We start from the raw sequence: 21,110 nt of genomic DNA, 5'->3' as shown, positions 1-21,110 counted from the left end.
ACCTGTGGTGGATGGTGGTAAGAAAAAAGGTCTCTGCTTGTTTTTGAGGAAGTGTGACAGGAAAGGGGGCAAGAAATAGCATCCTCGTCCCGTGAAATCTGTGTGGCCTGGTGAGACTTCCTTTGTATCTTTTCCTTGTCTTTGTTGGCTTTAGCTTCTTGGAAGTGGTGCTAGTTTTTGGACAAGTGTTTCGTTTTATCTCTGTGCAGAATTATGTTATCAGTGATTTTTCTCTTCTGCAGAGCAGAGGCTGCTCTTAAGAGCAGTGAATATTCAGAATAGTTGCTCAGTTCTCTGAACTTCACTCAAAACTGACAGGGGGTAACTGTTCGAGGGCAAAGAGAGTCTAAAACATTACAACCATCGGCTGATTTAATTGGAACTGCTAATGATCTTAGTCAGGTGGATGCTTATTCTGAGAGACTCATGTGTACCCCCCAGATTGCTCAGATTACACCTCTGAGAAGGATCCTTTGAAAGTTGGTGATGTGAGTGAAAGCAGTGGAGCTGGCCCATGCAGACACAAGTTACTGCATGATATCTGTTAAAAGTTTATTTCCACCTCTGCTTGTGAAGGTTCTGTAGGACAGACCCCTTGGGTATTTATGCTGCAACGTTGTGGCCTCACGTCTTCAAGTCTGATTTGATTACAGTGAATAACTTGTTAAGCATCTGGAATAACTAAAGTGCATTATGCTCTTAAATAGCAAAAATGTCTTTTTAAAGAGATTCTAAGATGCTTTTGGAAGTTAAAATACTGCCCACTGGTAAGATTATTTTCAGTGTTGTTCTGTGTTGGTGCAGCTAATAAAACTCGTTTATCTGCGTGAAATTTTATTAGACTTAGGGAGAATATTTAAGTGTGATAAGATCCCACTTCTTCCCCATTCCCAGTTGATGTAAGTTTTTATAGCGTGTCTCAAGAAGTGTTTTGCTGGGCTGTTATATTTTGCATCTGTGCTTAACATGCTCACACAAAAAAACATAGTACAGAGAAAGTATGCTGAGAGGAAACCAGTGTAAATAATTTGAAGAAACAGACTGATTCATGTCCCTAAAGGTCTCTGTCTGCAAAGGGTCAATCACTGTTGAACTGACTCTGGGTCTTAACTGGTCTCAGAAGCATTATTGCTTCTGGCACAGCTTATGTCTGGAGGTGCAAGAGACAGGAGGGGTTTATTGGATTCGTGAATCTATGCTCCTCTTAAGCATTTAGCTTTGTAAAGACAGAAGTTTTTACTGAAAAACTGAGTATCTCTTCACCACCAACTAAGCTCCTGTATTTTGTCTGCATGGGACTGGAGCACAGTGCTTTCCATTCTCCTTCTTTAAACATCTAGAATGGTTTGATGCAATTTGGCATATTTGATGACAACATAGTAGAATTTTATTTTGGAAGTTCTGATTGATAATGAGAAAAACCTAAGCAGTAAAGTATGCGGGATATTTTCTGCTTTTGGTGCACTGTATGTGACAATTTCTAGGTAATTGGCCTCTTTTGGGATGGGGAGCCAGCCTGACTGGGGGAGGCTTAAAATGGGTAACAGCACACAGACTTTTTATGGAAACTTATATAGAATTTAATGTGCATATACAGCATGACCTGAGGTAGAGTGGAGTTGTGGAGTGCTCAAGGGGAAGAAATTAAAATTATTTGTAGAACATTTTGGCTCATATTTTTTTAAGATTGAATACTCGACCTGTGTTTCCCAGTTTCTGTGGGAAGTAGACATACTGCCTATGCAGCATTAGAGGAGCAATTAGAGGACATTGGAAATAAGATATTTGGAAAAATAAAAAACATAGTGGATGTTTCAAGAAAAAGGTGGAGCTGAGCAGATGAGTTCAGTTCTCAATTTAATTTTTACTATAAAAAACCCCTCTGCTACATGTTGCAACAAATTATCAGCAGCTCAGAACAGCTTATTTTCTTTATCCTGGTGTTACCATTGTGATTGTGTTATGTTAGCTCCATTCACCTTCTTGTAGCATGGTTTTCATCTCCTGCAATCCATTATTTTCTTTCTGCCCCTCTCACATCTCCTTATATACTCTGCTTAAACTGTACTTCTAAGCACTGATGTTAGCTCTTATTTTGCACCAGTTTCATGTCCTTCATTTTCATAAGGACATGTGGGCTGATGTACTTGATGTGACTTCTTGATGATGTAATTATCAAGCAGAGATCTTACTCTAGCTGTAGAATAAATACTTGATGGTATACAGCTGGAGTTAATGCTACTGAAGTTTTTAAAACCATGATAATCCTTTCTGAGTCAGTGAGCTGTTAAAGGTCCATGGATAGTATAGCATTCAAGTAAATTTCTTAAGTGAAATATAGCTGACTCTATTGGCACAGAAAATTAATAGCTTCAAAATATAAAGGAAAAAATATAAAAAAGGTTTGAAATTAATTCAGTCATGATTCCCTGGAGGAAATTCCTGTATAAATGGTGGAGACTGTCACTCGAATTTCGTCTGTTTCTATAGAATCTTTAAATGTACATGTAGAAGTCTGTGGTAAGGATTTTTTCATGATTCTGTTCTATGTAATTTTTAAGCTGTTCTCTTCTACTGATGCTGTTTGCTCCCTTTTGAGAGGTTCATGTGGTGGGAGGTGGGGGGGGAAAAGGGTTTTGTGAAAGCTGTTATCTCCTAAATTTTATAGTGCTTCTGTAGAAATTTGACATACCTATGGCATGAACAAGCAGATTTTTAAATTAAATAAACCAAAAAATGGATTTGAAGAAAAGAATTTTGCAGACCAGTATGTTCTGCATAGTTTGGAGTTAGCCATGTGTTTTCTCTCATTTAAATTGCCTTTGTCAGAAGGGAATTATTCAGTATTTAATGTTGAGGAAGGAAGCATTTTTATGTAAGTTACTATACATGCATTGTGAATGTTAACAGCAAAGACTACTGGTGAGATGTGTACTGATTAAAAATCCCTCTCTAGACAGCCTGTATGTACTCAATATCTAACTTCCTTTGTACTACAGGTACAGGACAATCAAATATATTTGTTTTTCATATATTTCATCTTAGCTGTTGCAGATACTTAAGGTAGTAACTTTCTGAAGTAACTTCTCAAACTGTTAGTTACCTGCCCTGTAATTCCATAAGCAAGTGGAAAAACTGTCTTCTCTTATGCTATTGCTCCTTATGTCACTGAAATTTCTTAAAAAAGGATGTGGAGAGAAGTGTGTGCTTGTGGCCTGAGTGCAGTAATAAGATGGTGGGCAGAGGATGTGATAGCCAAAAACCCCTCAAAGTATAACATAAATGTCTGTTTGTTGGAAACTGCCTACAGAGATGCAGATATTGTATTTCTTGCAATTTCTTGTCAAGCAAAGTTTAAAAAAAAGAAAAAAAAACAGCTGCAACCAATGAAATGCTGGTTTTCCTCTTGTGCCTCTGTGCCATATACCACTGACATGAAGTAAATACCAAGAGTGATGACTGTCACTGGGCAAAACTATTTGATGAGCTGAATAGAAGCAGCTTGAGTAAAATTATTTAAAATCATGTCTCTGGCAGAATTTCAACAGCTGTCATTCCTTAAGATAGCTGCTTTTATGTTATCTTGCAGACAGCAATATCCACTGTGTAGCTGGTAAGACACAACTTTCATACTGTTAAGGTCACTAAGAGGTCTTTGAAATAAGTATTACGCGTTTGAATAGGTCTTGCTAATGCTTATTTATTTAAACTTGTCATAATGTTATGTAGTGCCATGGCTGAATTAACTGCTTTGTGTGATTTGAATATGCCATGTTATACTTGGGAATCAGCTGTGTTCTAAGGAAGCAGGGCTTAATAAAATGTTCTCTGTTTCACTTACTGGACTTGAATGCCCTGCCTGGCAGGTGGGGAGTGCTGTTTTGTTGAGAGCAAAAACCTTTTGCTGCATAGGCTTTTGCTTGAAGTAAGGTCTGAAAAGGGTCTATTGACCAAAGGCTTTTTTTTTTGACCATTGAGGTCAAAACAGTTCATCTAGTTGTCTGTTCTTTGAGAGTAGCATAAGAAGTTATTCAAGGGGAGTTTGCAAGTCTGGCTACTTTCTGCAGTGAATTTCCCTCGTATTTCCCCAGCATCCAGTGTAGTTATGTCAAGGCTATTAAAGGGTATAATCACTGTCTATTACAACAGCAGTTAGAATGTACAGGCTCTTTTCAAATACACACTATGTGCTGTAGGTGTTATTTTACCCCTTTGGAAGTGAAAACGAGCTTTGGATAGCTCCCAGAAACGCTTTCATAGAATCATAGAATCATAGAATCCTAGGGGTTGGAAGGGACCTCGAAAGATCATCTAGTCCAACCCCCCCTGCCAGAGCAGGGCCACCTAGAGTACATCGCCTAGGAACGTGTCCAGGCGGGTTTTGAATGTCTCCAGTGAAGGAGACTCCACAACCCCCCTGGGCAGCCTGTTCCAGGGCTCTGTCACCCTTACAGTAAAAAAATTCTTTCTGATATTCAACTTGAACCTCCTATGCTCCAACTTACACCCATTACCCCTTGTCCTATCACTGGTCACCATAGAGAAAAGCCTAGCTCCATCTCCCTGACACTCACCCCTTACATATTTGAAAACATTGATGAGGTCACCCCTCAGTCTCCTTTTCTCCAAACTAAAGAGACCCAGCTCCCTCAGCCTTTCCTCATAAGGGAGATGCTCCACTCCCTTAATCATCTTAGTAGCTCTGCGCTGGACTCTTTCAAGCACTTCCCTGTCCTTCTTGAACTGAGGGGCCCAGAACTGGACACAATACTCCAGGTGTGGCCTCACCAATGCAGAATAGAGGGGGAGGAGAACCTCTCTTGACCTACTAACCACACCCTTTCTAATGCACCCCAGGATGCCATTGGCCTTCTTGGCCACAAGGGCACATTGCTGGCTCATGGTCATCCTCTTGTCTACCAGGACCCCCAGGTCTCTTTCACCTACACTGCTCTCCAGCAGGTCAGCCCCCAACCTATACTGGGACATCGTGTTGTTCTTCCCCAAATGCAAAACTCTACACTTCCCCTTGTTGAATTTCATCTTGTTCCTCCCTGCCCAACTCTCCAGCCTGTCTAAGTCTCTCTGAATGGCAGCACAGCCTTCTGGTGTGTCAGCCACTCCTCCCAGCTTAGTGTCATCAGCAAACTTGCTGAGGGTACATTCTATACCCTCATCCAAGTCGTTGATGAATATATTGAACAACACCGGTCCCAGTACCGACCCCTGAGGGACTCCACTAGTCACACCCCTCCAACCAGATTCTGCCCCATTGACTACAACTCTCTGACTCCTTCCTTTCAACCAGTTCCTGACCCACCTCACTACCTGATCACCAAACCCATACTTGATGTGTCATTGTTTCTGTAAAGCAGGAGTTGGCCATGAATATGAAATTGTTAAGCCTTGTATTTTCTTTGTAGTGTTACATAATATAATGTCTTTTGATATAGTTGCTTCAGGTCATACGTATGGCTCTCTACATCCATCTGAAACCTAGCTGTGATAGATCTCTGTACGTGTTGTCTACTGCATTGAATTTAACTATTCCTATATTTGAAAGAAACACCTTGTGAAACTTAATATTGGTGTAATATTTGGTCCTTAATTTGTCCTATGCAAGAGTGCTTATTTTTGTTTCATTATCTCCATGTAATATAATGATGTTCCTCAACATAATCTGAATTTCACCCTGTTGTATTAAAAAATGCAGAACTTCACTTTATTCCCATGTTTCTCATGTCAGAGGATTGCAAAGTCAGTGGACTTTGAAACTGAGGGCATCAGGTTGAAAAGTATTGGTGGGAAGGATGTCTTCTTTCTTTCCCCTCCCTTTCTTTCCTCTCCAGTCATGTTGCCAAGAACTCCATATGTAGGACCTCAGGTGACTGATCCAAGTGCTGTCAAAATTACTTCTTGTAGTGGGGTGGCTTCTCTCCTTGTGGACAACACTCAGTGTCTAACTGTCCAGGGTTTCCTTTTCCATTTTGATGCAAATAATTGAAAAAAATTTGTATTTTTGAGGACTCTAGTGTTCCAAGTTGGTGCTGGGATTGTCATCAAACAGAAATTCTAGCTGTGGTAGTTACTTTACAACAAGGAGGTGAGGTACCTTTGCAAGAGGACAGTGGCAGGGCATTACCGTTAAAATGATGAACTAGGAGCAGATAGTTAAACTGTCTTAGCTGTCAAAATTTTTGCCTTTTTGAAGCTGCCAGTTTCTACAGTGAAAAAACATGTTTAATATGAATTGCGGGACCTGGATGGTACTTGTACTGCTCTGTCTGTAGCCCCACCTTTAAAATTTCCTCTGAAACCATGAGAGCTGTGGAAAAGGAGCAGAGCTTAACTGGCATTAATGAATTTTGTAATCAGACTGCGTGTGGGGGAATGCACAAGTCTTGTTTGTTGTGGGAGTGACTAGAGCAGCCATAAAGGTTATGTACCTGGTTATAAAGGGAAAGGTAACAGGGTGGAAGACAAATGCAGTAGTAGACTTAAGTGTGTAGACTTAAATGGAAATGTGAAGGGGACTTAGTACATGTGCTGATTTTTAATTTTTTTTTTTTTAAGTTTTGATGAACCTTCTGCCATGAAGAGGAGATTTAAAATGTGGTTGGTTACTGAAGTATGAGCCTGTTTTCAGAAAAGTGCATTAATTTTTGCCAGTAACCCATCTAAAGCCTTGATTGGATCATGTCATTTGTCAGATGCTTGGAGCCATGTGAAATACGACATTGAACAACTGTTGCTGTCCATCAGTCACTGAGCAGTCTGAGACCAGCTTATAAACTTATGTAAAAAAGTCTCAAAATTATGTTTCTTGGAAGCCAGCTGTTTTCAGGGATTTTTAACTGGTTTGTAAATACAGCCTGTGAGGTGTATCTTAGGACTGGGAAATACAAATATTTATGATATAACTGTATTTGGGAAAGAATAATAGTAGCAATGGTTAATTGAATATTCTTCATGACTCCAAAACCTCCCAGTTTTAGGAAATTGCTAAAGGCATGGGCTGTGAATTCATCAGGAACTTCAGTTTCTGTTGTGAATATGAATTAATCTTTATATGCTGAAGAAGCAGATTCAGAAACTACTGTGTTCATGCTTTAGCAGGGTTTAGGAGCTTCTAATAAGCTGCGTATTTGAGTACAGAAAAAATAGAACCCAAACAATTAACTAACCTCAAATACTAAATACAAGTCCCACTGTCAACCCAGCACCACTATACGAACTAAACCATGTTCTGAAGTGCCACATCCATACATTTTTTGAGCACCACCACCGCTTCCTTTCCTGGGCTTCCACTGCCCAACTGCTCTTTCAGTAAAGGAAATTCAGTACAGAATGTGTAGGAATGATGGCAAGAACAGAATTTAAGGAATGAAGATCTGTATCTGTGCTTGTTTCAAAATCAGTGTCAATGAATGACTATTTTATAAGCAGAATAAGTTAATTTTTTTTTTCTTTCCCCTCACTGACTTTTATAAATATTTTTGTCAGCGTTTCCCTGGATCGGGCACTAGTTTGCATTTGGTTGATAGTACAGTGCCATCTAGTGAGTGCTCACATGAAGCTGGGGGGAAATTGCTAAGGAAAAATAGCAACAGGAGCAGATCTCATAGGTTGTAAAGTCAGATGGTTCTCAACTGCAAAACGACTTCTTTATGGAAGGCCAGTGGAGCTGGTCTGACTCCCTGTATGTTGACATGGGACCACTGCAAAATATTTTGCTTGTGCAAGAGGGTGGTTGAAGGTGGTGTGAGCTGGACAAGAGGAGCATGGCTGTCTTACACAGCCAGCCACAAATCTGGTGCTTCTAAAAGTTTCTGGTTCAGTTAGAATTTAATTACTTTAAGATCTTTGCAAACAACTTTTTTGTGTAAGTGCTGTCATAAATAAAAATATAATATAAATATATAAAATATATACAAAATAATATAAAAATTAAAAAAATATAAAAATATAAATAAAAATAAGTTTTTTCCAGTGGAGGTAAGCCTTTAAACTTAATTTTTCTTTCTTTCTGTTTCTTTGCAGCTTGATCATATATTGACTCCCCCACCCATGCCTTTTCAAAAATCCATCAGCCCTGAAGTCTGTTTTGCCTCTGGAAAGCCCTCTAAACTTAAGAGGCAGCTAAGTGAAGATGGGAGACAGCTCAGAAGAGGAAGCCTCGGAGGAGCCCTGACTGGTGAGTTTGGGGTGTGTGTAATGTCACCTAGAGGCTTAGCAGCTGTGGTGATGGCATCTTGATCCTTGGCATTTGTCCTGTGGCTCCGTGGGGAAGGTGTGAGCTCTACCTGGAGTTTCCGTAAATTGTCTTCCACATGGGTTCCCTTGCTACCAGTGAGGTGAGCTCATCTTTGAGGCTCTGACAGGTAGACATGCATAGCCTGGAAATGTTCCATTTATTGAAATTTTTTAGAATATGGCATTGATCTTGTTTAGCATGTTTGGTGGTTTAGGTGTTGTTTGAGATGTACTCATGTGCATTCATCCATGGGATCCCATGCTAGATGCTGAAGTAACTGTGTCCTGGGAGCTGTATGGCTGTAGCAGTCATTGAAGAGTTCTTGGGTGAGAAGTGAAATGAATGTGAAAAGAGTAGGGCATTAACTGGCACTTGCTTTGTGTATTTAAAAAAAAAAGATTTTTCAATATGCCTTAGAATCTTGACGTACACAGTTTCTAACAGTTCAAAAAATTTATTTTGAAGAGCAGGATATTAAATTCTTGATGAGAGGGACAATAGATTTCAGTGAATTTAGTGGAAGGGATAGATTTGAGACTCAACATCTTGTTTTATCTGCTTAAGTGTTGATTGATAACAACTCAAGTGAAATTCAGGTTAGAGAAAGATGAAATGGGATTTACTTGAGATGTGGCTGTCTTGTGTCAATTTACTTGAGATGTGGCTGTCTTGTGTCTCTAAATTCTGTTCATTGTTCAAGGGTGATTTTGCTCAGAGATGAAAAGTGGTGCCACAGTGGAAAGAGCTGATTCTTCTGCTGTGAGTGCCTGGGAGATGCTCTTAAAAATTTGCTTTCTCACTTCCTCCCCACCCCTCTCCCTGTCCTTACCCTGCAAGAAGCTTCAAGAAGCTATTGCAAGAAGCTTCAAGAATCAGTATTTTCGAACCACCTACAGTGCTTCTAATGAGTAACAAAAGTACTTTTTAACATAAGTAACTTTAAAAAGTCAAGTTATCTCATACTTCATGTGAAGGAAAGACAGATATTACTATAGGAACTTCTTTTGTCACATCATCACATAATTGTTGTTGTGATTTTTAGTTTTACCAAGCTAAAACTTGTAGTTTCTCTTGCAACTTTGTTTTTATCAAGTATTAATATTTCAGAAGCAGTGTAGTAGTCTGTGTGATCTGTACGGGCTTTTGTGAGAGATAATTGACTTACAGCAGTCTGAAGTGTAAATTTGCCTAACTGCATCAGTGAACTCTTGCTTCTACAGAGTGTTAGTACTCTAAAAATTTCAAATGTAGACCAAACTAGTGTTTTACTAAAGCTAAAAACAGACAGAATACTACTTGACATGTCCTTGGTTTGCATTTACTTCTGTGCTCAGGCATCTCCTCCCTAATATCTGTTTGAGTCTTAGTGTTTCTGAAAAACACTCTCATGGTCCGTAAGGAAATATCTAGAGACTTGAAATTTGGAAAAAGTACTTGGTCTTTACTGTCACTTTACACTGATGACTGTCTTCCTTTATTCTCCCATCTCCCATTTGTTGCTTTTAATATTGTTTTAACCTCAGTGCTAGCTTAACAATGGGCATCAGTGTGTTGTAAAATGGTTGCTATAGGTGTTTTTGAAATTGCTTTAGGTACAGTCTTTACCTTTGTTGTTCAAAAGTATTTCTTTTGCTAAATGGATTAAGTGGGAATAAGGAATGCAAGAGAGAAGACCCCTAGTTTATATATTTGCATATTATTCCTATGGTGATGCTTGTTGCTCACTCCAAATGTTAGAAAATCAGTGATTTGTTCTTTGTGTGTTACTTGGTCTTTCCTTTTGCTGTTAAAAGCACAATATTATTGAGCCATAGAGCATAAGTAGTATTAGCAATAAGAGCAAAAATAAAAATTTAATCTGTTTATATAAAATGGTATAGTTCAAATCCTGCAGGGCTGAATATGAATAGAAGTAAATAGACATGGCTTTTATCTCTGGGAACAGATCTCAAATAAATGAGTCTATTGTGCTTTACAAGAGGTAATAATATTGTGCATGACATATGAGAAGAAATAAAATCTATATTGCTGAAATACAGTGAATGAGACTTACAAAACCTGAAGGATGCAGTTACTGAGAACCTGCTTTTTGAACTTGCTAAAATAAATGACAAAATTCTTTATATAAGAATATAAGAAACTGAAAATTAAGTACAAGGTCTTTCGAATGGGAAATAACATGAGGGAGAGAAGGTTTGCAGAAGTGATGTAGAAATGGAAACTTACAGTCTACACACCTTCAGGAAAACTGGAACCCAAATCTTTTTTTTCCTTTGTTGCCCAGTTTTAAGCAATTTGTCAACCACACTTTTTTTGGGGCAAACAAGGAATGCTTCTTGGAGATGAAGAAAATTACATCAGTGTTTTTGTGAACAAATGTACCATTTCTTCCTATTGAAGCTAGGAAACCACCAACATTAAATTAAATTTGACCAATAAAGAAATTCATATTATTTCCTGTATCACTTTCTTATATTTTGGAAAAGTCACTTCAGTCTCATTATTGTGACATTATTGTTTTCCTTAATCTTCATCCTGAAGGAGTAGGAAGTCTTTTGGAGAGAGACTGAATTTGGAATGAAAAAAATGTATTGGATATGGCCTGCCAATCCAGTCAAGCAAATCTAGCTTAATAGTTCTTTTTGTGAAGTGCTGGCAGTACTGCTTAATAGGAAGGATTAAAAATAGTATTTCATAATGAGGACTGATAAACATAAGCATTCATGAGATAAAACAGCTTCAGAGTAGAACTATTTGAGAATAACTTAAGACCACTTCCTCTTTTAATTTAAAATGTCATGGTCCCAAAGGGCTGTAAAATTTTGGGTAGCAAAGATGTATTTGGTATACCATGATCAGTGTTCGCCGTCGTGCTCTTCTGCTTCTTCTGCACTGTAATGCCCTTCCTTGTCTGCATGCATTCTGGTAACAGTACTTGCAACATCCTTTACTGGAAGTAAACTGAAGTTCTAAAATCTTTGCTTGTGCCACAGGTGGTATAAAACACAGTCCTTGTAGGGTTTGTTCAACTGCAGAACTCCTGTCACAAATGTGAGCTATAGCTGCTCCTTCATTAGACCTATATCAACTATGGAAGGAAAAGGTCATTACATCAGAAGGATGCAAATGCACTCTGGTGCAGGGGCATTGGAGCAGTGCTGGAGAGAGATCAAAGCATGGGCAGGTGAAGTCAGTTCTGTTTTTCTTGGGACAACAGACTTCTTTGCATACACATGTATTTAAATACTTATCCCCCTTGCCTTAGATTGCCTTCTAAGGTTTCCTATTAGTGCACACACTGAGGCTTTACAACTTGTTTCTAATCAGGAGAAAAGAGGTTTAATTAAAAAGCTGCTTTTCTGTTGTGACCTGACTTTCTTGATCTACACAAACTTCAAAGGGCTGTCTACAGTCAGAGATTTTTTGGCTTAAACTCTTGGCAGATTTTATTTTGCTGTGTTCAGAAGTGCTTAAATAGAAGAATTGCAGAAAAGTAGTGCAAAAGACTGAGAAAATAAATTGCTTTTACTGCAAAAGGGGTTAACCTGGCAAATTGCTTGGTTAAGTTGATCAAATTGGCCGTGCTTTTATGTTCCATTGTTTCTTGTCTGTTTGCACTTCAGTGTGCAGTGCAGTGCTGTTCAGTCTTCTCAGTTGCTCTGGTGCAGCATTTGGAGATGTGTATCTTCCTTTCTGCTTCTGAGAGTGTATTGCTGGGAAGAATTTGTATTTTGCAGAACACTGCAACTAGCTTAATTTTCTCTAAACTGTACTGATAAGCTCTGCAATTAAATATAAAGTAAAAACCCATACTTTGTTGCCTACAGATTGAACTTATCTTGTCTCCTGTTATCTTAACAAAAACTGCTTTGGAACAGACTTCCTGCTGGGCTAATTATCTCTAATTGTGGTAGGGCCAGTATCGTGCTAAACTTAAGTTGATCTTATACAAGTGCTGGTGACATAACACATACAGATTTAATTTTATAAAATCTTTAATCCAAAGATACTGAAGTATTTAATGAAGTTAACTTATGATCCAGTAAAGAGCCAAAAACTGTGGATTTATATACCTTTTCATCTACAACATTCCTTCTTGGATCAACTTTCTACTGCTTATGTCATCAGTCATCCAGATATGCTAAGCAATTATTGCTATTCCCATGTGACTAATATATTGTTGATTCAAAAAGAATTTTGGGGATTCTCAGTCTGGTTTTTGCATCAGAGATTCATCACTCGACTAACACTGATTAACAGAAAGATCAACAGCTTTATGGGCCATGAAGAACAAGCTGTTCCCTTCTCCATGAGCTGGCACATGGAAGGGAAAGTTAGAAGGGGAAGTTTTCCCTGTTCATACAGGGAGCAGTTGGCAGTGGTAGAAATCCAGAATGTTTTGCAAACATTTTGCTATATGTATTTTTTTCAAGTTGCTGAAAATGAAGATCTCATTAAGCCTTACAATGTCAAATATTTGATAAGGCTTGGTGGACAGGGAATGTTTGGTATAAAATCATAACTTGTAACATGAAACCTCTTTGGACATGGTACATTCTAATTCCATACAACTGCTTGTCATACTATGATGTAATTATTTTAGTGCCAATATTTAAAAAATGCTATTTTATCAATATCGACCAGTTTGTGTAGGTAAGGGGAAGTGTTCCCTGTTTTCTCTGGATAATATAAAAATTATCTCTTCCAGTTATGGCTGTAATTAATTATTCACACACCACTCCTTGTGTTTTCATAGTTGTGTCTGGGGATACAGCTTGGTGAGCTTTGTGGGCATGTCTCTGGCTCCAGAAGTCAGGGTGCGATGTAATGCAGGGGAAGGACAGCTCCCAGTGCCAAATCTCTACCAGACATGCCTTTTTGTAGAAAATTTTACTTCCTGCATTTTCTTCCCCCTGAATTTCAGAGCAGAAGCATGTTTCAAAATTTCTTTCACCTTTGTGATGTGTTACAGGATTGGGTAGGGCCCTCACCAGCAGAAGGAGGGTAGCAACCCAGCACTGGCGCTGACACCACTCAGTTTCTGGGTACAAAAGGTGGGAGTGTTCAACAGCTGTGTGCATGGAGACAGGCACAACATGGTTCATTCTGCAGCAACACCTACCCAGAGGGTGCCTTGGAGTCTTTTCATTGCCTTCCTCAAAAGCTTCCTTAGAGCACTGTAACAGATGTTAAACTTCTTTCAGAATTAGTAGAAAGAGATAGAAGAAAAATGTTCTGTGACTGAGCAACTGATTTTTTTTTTAAGCATGCAGTTTAAAACTATATTCTACTGATGAAGAAAATATATTCTGCTGTAAAAACTAATTTTTAAATGGTTCCTGGTGCCCTGGTGATTGAGATGATGGTTAAGTTATATATATTTGTCATTGTCAGCCACCCTCATCATTTAAGGCCTCAATCAACTTCCGTAGCTGAGTTGATTTTTACTTCTCTCTGTGCCTGGCAAGATAATTTCCATAGTCTTTGACACGCCTGGAGTCTGCATCATGTAATAGTCTGAGATGAGAACAGAAGATATTGTATTCCTGTCTCATTATTTTGCTTTTAGCTCCTCCATTGCTGCTTAAACGCGCGTGTATTGTGAGAACATGACAAGCTGATTGTTGCTGAGATTAAAGCAAACTGTAGCAGTAGAGGGCCTAATTAGCAAATGTATTTGCAAGTTGCCTGTTTTGAAGGGTGGAGAAGTGGAGTTGAACTGCTTTTATGATGCTTACAAAAGCAGCCTGAAAGTTGTTAAGAGTCATTTGAAATAGTGGAAAAATAAAACGTGGAGAAAATTAATATGCATATTAAATTTCTGAAGCTTGAGTTGTAGCTTTTTCAAAAATTCCCCAAGAGTTGTTGAAGTAACTGGCTCAAGTATGTCTTACAGTGTGACTGTAGAAGCACACATGAAAGAAATTGTCTGGACTTAGTTAAATGCTTGGGTTTAATAATCTAATTTCCTAAATCTGAGCTCTGTGAGGCAGCAGTCCTGATGTTTCTAGTGCCTGAGCTCATTAGTGCAAAATTGTCTCTGCAGTGTATTTATGGGCTAGAGCTTTGGAAGGTAGGGGGGCCCCAAGTGAGCTGATCAGTATTCAAGCACTACCTCCTCAAAGCTCAGGATAAATGTATTCCCTTGAAAAAAAAAAAAGGTAGCCCCTTCTTGAGGAGACCTGCATGGATAAGCAAGCTCCTGAAAAAATGCAGATGGAAGAGGGAAATTTACAGTATGTGGAAAAAGGCTTTGCTTTATTGTGATGATTATAGAAATGCTGCCACAGTATGTAGAGACTTGACAATGAAGGCCAAAGCTCTCTTGAAACTTAGCCTGGCTAGGAGTGTGAAAGAAAACAAGATAAGCTTCTTCAAAATACATCAATGAGAAAAAGAGGAGTAGGGAAAAAGTGGGCCCACTGCTGTAAATGAAGTGGGAGCCCTGATAACAGAGGATGCAGAGAAGGCAGAGTTACTGAATGCTTTCTTTGCCTCAGTCTTTACTCTTAAGCCCAGCCCTCAGGAATCACAATCACTGGAAGTAAGGGAGCATGTCTGGAGGAAGGACGACTCTCCGCTGGTGAGGGTTGGATGGGAGACTGTTTGGGTAAACTGAACACACCCAAGTCTGTGGGCCCCAACACGATGCACCCACAAGTGCTGATGTTGTTGCTGTACCACTCTCCATCATTTCTGAAAGCTCCTGGCAAACAGGAGAGGTGCCTGAGGACTGGAGGAAAGCCAGTGCCACTCCAGTCTTCAGGAAGGGCAAGAAGGAAGATGCAGGCAAGTGCAGACCAGTCAGCCTCGCCTCCGTCCCTGGAAAGGGGATGGAGCAGCTCATTCTGGAGGTCATCTCTAAGCACAGGGAAGAAAAGAGGGCTACCAGGAGTAGCCAGCAAGGATTCACCAAGGGGAAATCATGTTTGACTGATCTGATAGTCTTCTGTGATGGTGTGACTGAAAGGGTAGATGCAGGGAGAGCAGTGAATGCTGTCTACCTTGACTTGAGCAAGGCGTCTGACACAGTGTCTCCCTTGTGGCCAAGCTCAGAAAGTGTGGGTTATAACAGTGGATGGTGAGGTGGAGTGAGAACTGGTTAAACAATAGAGCCCAGAGAGTCGTGGTCAATGGTGCAGCGTCCAGTTGGAGACCTGTGACCAGTGGTGTGCCCCAGTGGCCAGTACTGGGTCCAGGCTTATGCAACATCTTAATTAACAACCTCAGTGAGGGGACAGAGTGTATCCTCAGCAAGTTTGCTGGTACAAAACTGGAAGGATTGGCTGATATGCCAGACAGAGTGCTGGAACAGGCTGCCAAGAGAATTTGTGGAGTCTCCTTCTCCACAGTCTTTCAAAGCCTGCCTGGATGCATTCCTGTGTGGCCTTCCCTAAGTGATCTTGATATGGTAGAGGGGGTTGGACTAGATGATCTCTAGAGATGTCTTCCAACCCCTAACATTCTGTGATTCCTAAATAAATTTTAATTGCACATCAAGACTGCATTTTTCATGATCTTAGAGGCTTAAGTCTTCCTTATTCTCACTTGTAGACTCTATCTCAAATGGATGTTGTGAAGCCAATAGTTGTACACATTTGCTGGGAAGTGTACCTGCTTGATTCAAGATGCATGATTTAATGTAAGCTGAATGCTCAGCTTGAGAAATACTCAAGAATATGTTCAAGGCTTGAATGGAAAACTGTAGCCATTTCCTGTGGAATCAGTAACAGGCTTTTCTATTAGGAAACTTTTCACCTTCTGAAAAATTACTATAAGCATACAGTTAAAAATAATTTCATTTATTATGTTGCATGGCAATGTATGAAACAAAAATAGGGGTCAGAGTATGGACTGCAGAGAAACTATCACATTGACAGATCACTTCATGCTTGAGCATGGGTGAGTCAGTGAGCATTTTTTTCAGAGGGCAATGGAAGATGAGATGGGTTTTTTTGTATCCTATAATTTTTATGAAGCAGGTAGCAAAAAAAAAAAAAAAAAAAAAAGGTAGATATTAGAGATCTTGGAGCCAAGAATATTAGCAGCTGTCTACTACCACATAGTGGTTTGAACTCAGCAACACTGAATTTTCTTAAGTTATTAAAAACAGAGTATGTGTTTGCTAGACTCAACTTGGTTGGAAGTCTGTTAGCATGTCGAGTTTCACGTAAAAGCTATCCCTGAGCTCTTGGTATGCAACATTCTTGGTTTTGCAAAATTGACTATAAGGAGAAATATGACTGTGTCATCATCACTTTGGTTCTGTCCAGTTTAATATGCTTTTGGTAGCATTGTGTGCAGTTTGAATATTATGTTTCTGTTTTTTTCTCCCATTTTTAGTGTTTCAGGACTAGACCTTCAGATTTTTCTATGTCAGGTATAAGCTGGAAAAAGGACTCATGGGAAACCTGAATATCTGTGTATTAGGGTTGTGTTCCGGAGTTGTCTGGCAGTCTGCACATTTTGGAGCAACCAGTTAGAAGTATGGGAAAAAAGGTTTCTTTGTTGGTATGGTAAAGAAGAGGAAGCAGAAGAATGTGCCCATCTCTGAGTTCACAAATATTAAGTTATTTCCAATTAATTATTTTGCTAAGTTATATTTCAGTGGAGTTGGGAGGTAGGAAAGTACACTTGTAAATTGTATCTTCAGGTGATAGTGTTTTTTACCATGTAGCTATCAGTGTCACTGACTGGATAACACACCTATGTGGTAGATATTTTTCTTATGGAAAATATACAAAACCCCCAAAACCCAAACACTACCCTCATCCCGAAAATTTAAATAAACCTAGAGAGATTTGCTGGTGATCCCAAATGCCTGTCAAATATTTTATGGTTGTCATAGTACTGCATTAATAAACTGCAAATTGTCAAAATGAAAATAACTTAATGAGTATCTGTTAGCAGAGGCACTTTGATTAATTTCCATGTAAGTATAATTCTGGACCAGTTTCGTGACTTTTAAGTATTTTTCAGTGAGAGAAATTTGTCCCAGCATGGAAATGATTGTTACTTCTGGAAGGAAAGGTAGCTATATGTGATGACTAATTCTTGGTAATTGGCTTTAAAAAAGTCTTTGTAGTTAATGGAAGCTTGATTATTTTTTTAATATACTTTGGGTACAGATCTAAACCACCATCATACTATCTTCGTGTCCAAGACTGGATGTGTCCTTTTCCAGCTTCAGTTTTGCCAACATTGATGAAATTTTAAGACAAATGTAAGAGAGCATTTTAAGGATAATTTGTTGTGCATCAAAAAGTGAGTATCTTTTGAGTGTAGTAGGATTCTTTTACATGGACTTCTTGAACAGTAACATAAAAAAATGAGTCAGTTGTAATTATAGGATTAGCTAATGTTTAGTGGACAGATTGGTTGAAAGAAAAAATGTCATCTCTTGCATCAGACTGGGAAATTGGCATTGTCTTTTAATCAGCCATGTGCAGCTGAGTAATACACAAAACATGCTAATTTTCCTAAATTGTGGGCAGTAAATGAGACATGACTAAAACAGTAACTCTTGCTTTGCCTGCTGGTCATTTTGAAGTTAATGTTGTTTATGCAGCCACAGTAAAATAAGACAAAATACCAAAAAGTTTCCTAATAATGTCCTCAAATCCATCAACTAATTTACTTTGCAGTTACTGCTAAAGGGGATTATAGGCTTTAATTCCCTCTGCACACTGATGTGCAAATGAAACCTCTTTGCCCTTCACCTGGGAGGTTTCTGAAGCTATATTGAGGCTTCATGTATCAGTGGGAGTGGAAGTAATGATATGTGGCCTCCAGCTTTTGTTCCCATGTCCCACTGCTCAGGCTGTTTGTAGCTGTGGCTGCTCTGTGTTGTGCTGGGGCTGCCACTACTGCTGGGATGTGGAGATGTCTGAGAAAGATTCCTTTCAGTGCATTTCTGTGACCAAAACTCATCTGCAGTAGCATCCAGTTGTCTTCCACCATGGCTTGTTCTGTTGATCTGAGGTAGCTCATGCTCATAAGGCTCCCCAAAGAGAGGTGCAGAGTGAGCAACTCACTTGGCACTGTTCCTGGTAAACCTGATGACCACAAAAGTCAGTTCTTGAAGTAAGATAAATTATTTTTTTACTTCAAAATAGTGAGGGAGAAGAATCTAGCTTTTTGAATTCTTTTAAAAAAATCTGCACTTCCATCATAACTATGTGTAATTGATACATGAAAACAAGTGAAATAAGTACTTCTTGCTCCCTGGCTTAGTGGATGGTAAGAGGGTATGTATGTTCAAGGCTTCTGTTTCACAGCAACTAGTACAAAGTAATGCTTGCTTCAGTTCATTCTGTGGTACACTGTAATCATAGGCACAGGCTTCTACCTTGGGCTAATTGTGTCCATTATTACTGTCAGCTTCAATTTAGTGAAGAACATTCCACTTACAGTTATGCAATGAATTGCTTTTATTATTTTGATTTTTTAAAAATTGCCATAAAAAGATTTCAAGATGCTTCCTCACTTATTTATATTTACATTTTGACTAATTACAAAACAGGCTTTCCAGTAGGGAAATGTACACTATCCCAACTATTTTAGTAAAGGCAGAAACTTACTTGGATGCCAGAAGGTTTTCTCCATCATATGCAATAGTTAAAACATCAAACATCTGAAGATTTGGTAAGTTATTTCTAAATTGTATCTGAAATTGGAAGTTGTATAAGTACTAGATTTCAGGTCAGATGCTAGTTCTCACCCATTGGGATGTGAATTTGAGAAGGAAAGAGGAAGTAGAATAATAGTTTAGCAGTAGGAGAGATTTTTATAATAGAATAAAACAAAGCCTACCTTCCGTGGCTGATCTTTGAGGAACTATGTATAGTTTGTTCATCTTTTGGCCTTACACAGTAAGGCATGCAGCAACTATGCACACACTGGATGCAGTAGAAGTAAGAAGTAACAAAGATTCCATTTGAACTTTCTACAAATATCCATGTGATTCTTTATAAAAGGAAGCTACACACCTGAGAAGCAAGTTCAAGGGGAACACAAACTCTGAACTCCAGTGAGGTGTTTCCTATTTTCACCAGCAATGATGCAGTGCTATTAAATGATTACATTAAATGATACTATGATTACATAATCAACTTTAGTCACCTTTCATGGAAATACATTTTGATAAATGTGCTGGACTAATGAAGATTGCATTCATAGGTGGGAAGAGATACAGTGTTGTGACTTTAGGCTGTTTTGATAGTTTTGGGCATAGGAAGGGTAGCGGAGAAGACAGGAAAGCCTGTGCAGAAAGCATAGGAGGAAGTCAGAGGCCATCTTGAGATTGAATGGGACAGCAGTAGGGGACCTGTGTCATTAGGTGACTTGTCTGTATCAATAGCTGATAAGAGTAATAAGAAAATAACTACCACTGTGGCAGTGGTTTGTTGCTAGCTTGAGATTACCCTGGATGCTGGCAGTGTTTATGTGCTGTAAATGAGCCAAAACATCAAATTAAGGTACAAGGGATGAGGTGGAGTTGAACTGAAGTCTTCCTCTCTGTTGCCTACAAGTCCTTTTCTCTGAAGGAAAGTTGCTGCTGGGAGCATTAAACATGAACGCAGAAATGAATGCAGGGTGAAAACCAACAATGCATTTCAACTCAAGTTTTATCTGTAATACTGATATTGAAATCACATAACAAGAGAAGTGTGGATATATGTAACTTTGAGGGGTTAGTAGAGAACATGTAAAAGGGGGAAATTGGATGCAATTATGAATGAATCTGGAGCAGGAAAAAGAGCAGGAGTAATATAGAGGCAAAAAAAAAGGAGAAATAGATAGTGTGAGGAGATTATTGAATGTTATTTTAAAAAATTTATTAAGTGGAGGAATCCAAGGAGAGTTGCTCACTAGCTCATTGTGGGCAGGGACTGTTTTATCGTGTGTTTAATGCAGTGGCACCCTAAACTATCAAAGAAAGCTGACTGAGTTTTGGAATAATTTTTTTTTTTTTTTTCTGTAAGAATAGTTGATTTTCCATTTGCTTTTGGAAATGAAAAGCCTCATTGCATTCCTGTAAATTATGTCTGAGTTTTATTGTTTTAGGAAGCACAGTGTGAAAAGCACAGTTGTTACTTTCTGGACAGTTGCGGTTGGCATTCTTGTGGGTAACTGCTATTTTCCTGGTAGTATCTCTCTTCATAAACGCTAGTGTTATTCCCAGATAAAAGATTTATCCATTTCCATCTTTTTACATAAGCTATGGCTATTTGTGCTTCTATAAAAGCATATTTATTTGTGCTTATAGAAAAGATATTTATTAGATGCCATTTCTATATTTAAAAGATATATAAATGAACTATGAAAAGAAGAGCTGGAGTTCTAGACAATCTGCTACATTTGTCTTAATTTCAGTATGTTGGGAAATCTGCAGCATTCTCAAGGCTGCTGTTCAGAGTACAGGTGGGAGGAGGCATTATTACAGATGCATCACACATACTCATGTTTTTATTGGCAATTTTGATCATGTCAGCTGCCTAAACAGCTTCGTCATAGGCTCTCCAATGTTATTTTAAATATTTCTAGAGATTATTCATGAAAGAGAACTAAGTAAATAATAAGTAAACTTTTGCAGTGCAGACACTGACCCTGTGATGCTGAGGTAATCTACTCTGCTTTGTTAGTCAGGTGAAATCTTACAGTTGAAAGAGTAGGATTGCCCCTCCTATAGCCTCTGTACCAAAATATCTTGGACTTCCTTTCAGGTGTTTGAGATAAAAACTGAATAAAATTAGATGCCTGTGAAGGATAAAGAATAAAGGTGGCTATTAGAGATGTTCTGTGTCACTATAGCCCTGCATATATTTATATAATTATATATTTATATGCATATAGA

At 38.7% G+C, this 21,110-nt stretch overlaps 1 protein-coding gene across 6 annotated transcripts in view; it reads left to right on the top strand.

Annotated features, from left to right (window-relative positions):
- MAST4 (microtubule associated serine/threonine kinase family member 4) overlaps positions 1 to 21,110 on the top strand; it is a 275,542-nt gene that overhangs the window by 54,520 nt on the left and 199,912 nt on the right. For all 6 annotated transcript variants that reach the window (XM_071730329.1, XM_071730328.1, XM_071730326.1 and 3 more), the window contains exon 2: positions 8,041 to 8,194. In XM_071730329.1, the coding sequence (XP_071586430.1) occupies positions 8,041 to 8,194 (154 nt within the window). The remainder of the gene's footprint in view (positions 1 to 8,040; positions 8,195 to 21,110) is intronic.

This window comes from Heliangelus exortis, chromosome Z, assembly GCF_036169615.1.
Source record: "Heliangelus exortis chromosome Z, bHelExo1.hap1, whole genome shotgun sequence".
NCBI classification, from domain to species: domain Eukaryota; kingdom Metazoa; phylum Chordata; class Aves; order Apodiformes; family Trochilidae; genus Heliangelus; species Heliangelus exortis.
The sequence above is the reverse complement of the archived record's forward strand: the minus strand, read 5'-3'. Positions and strand labels throughout refer to the sequence as shown.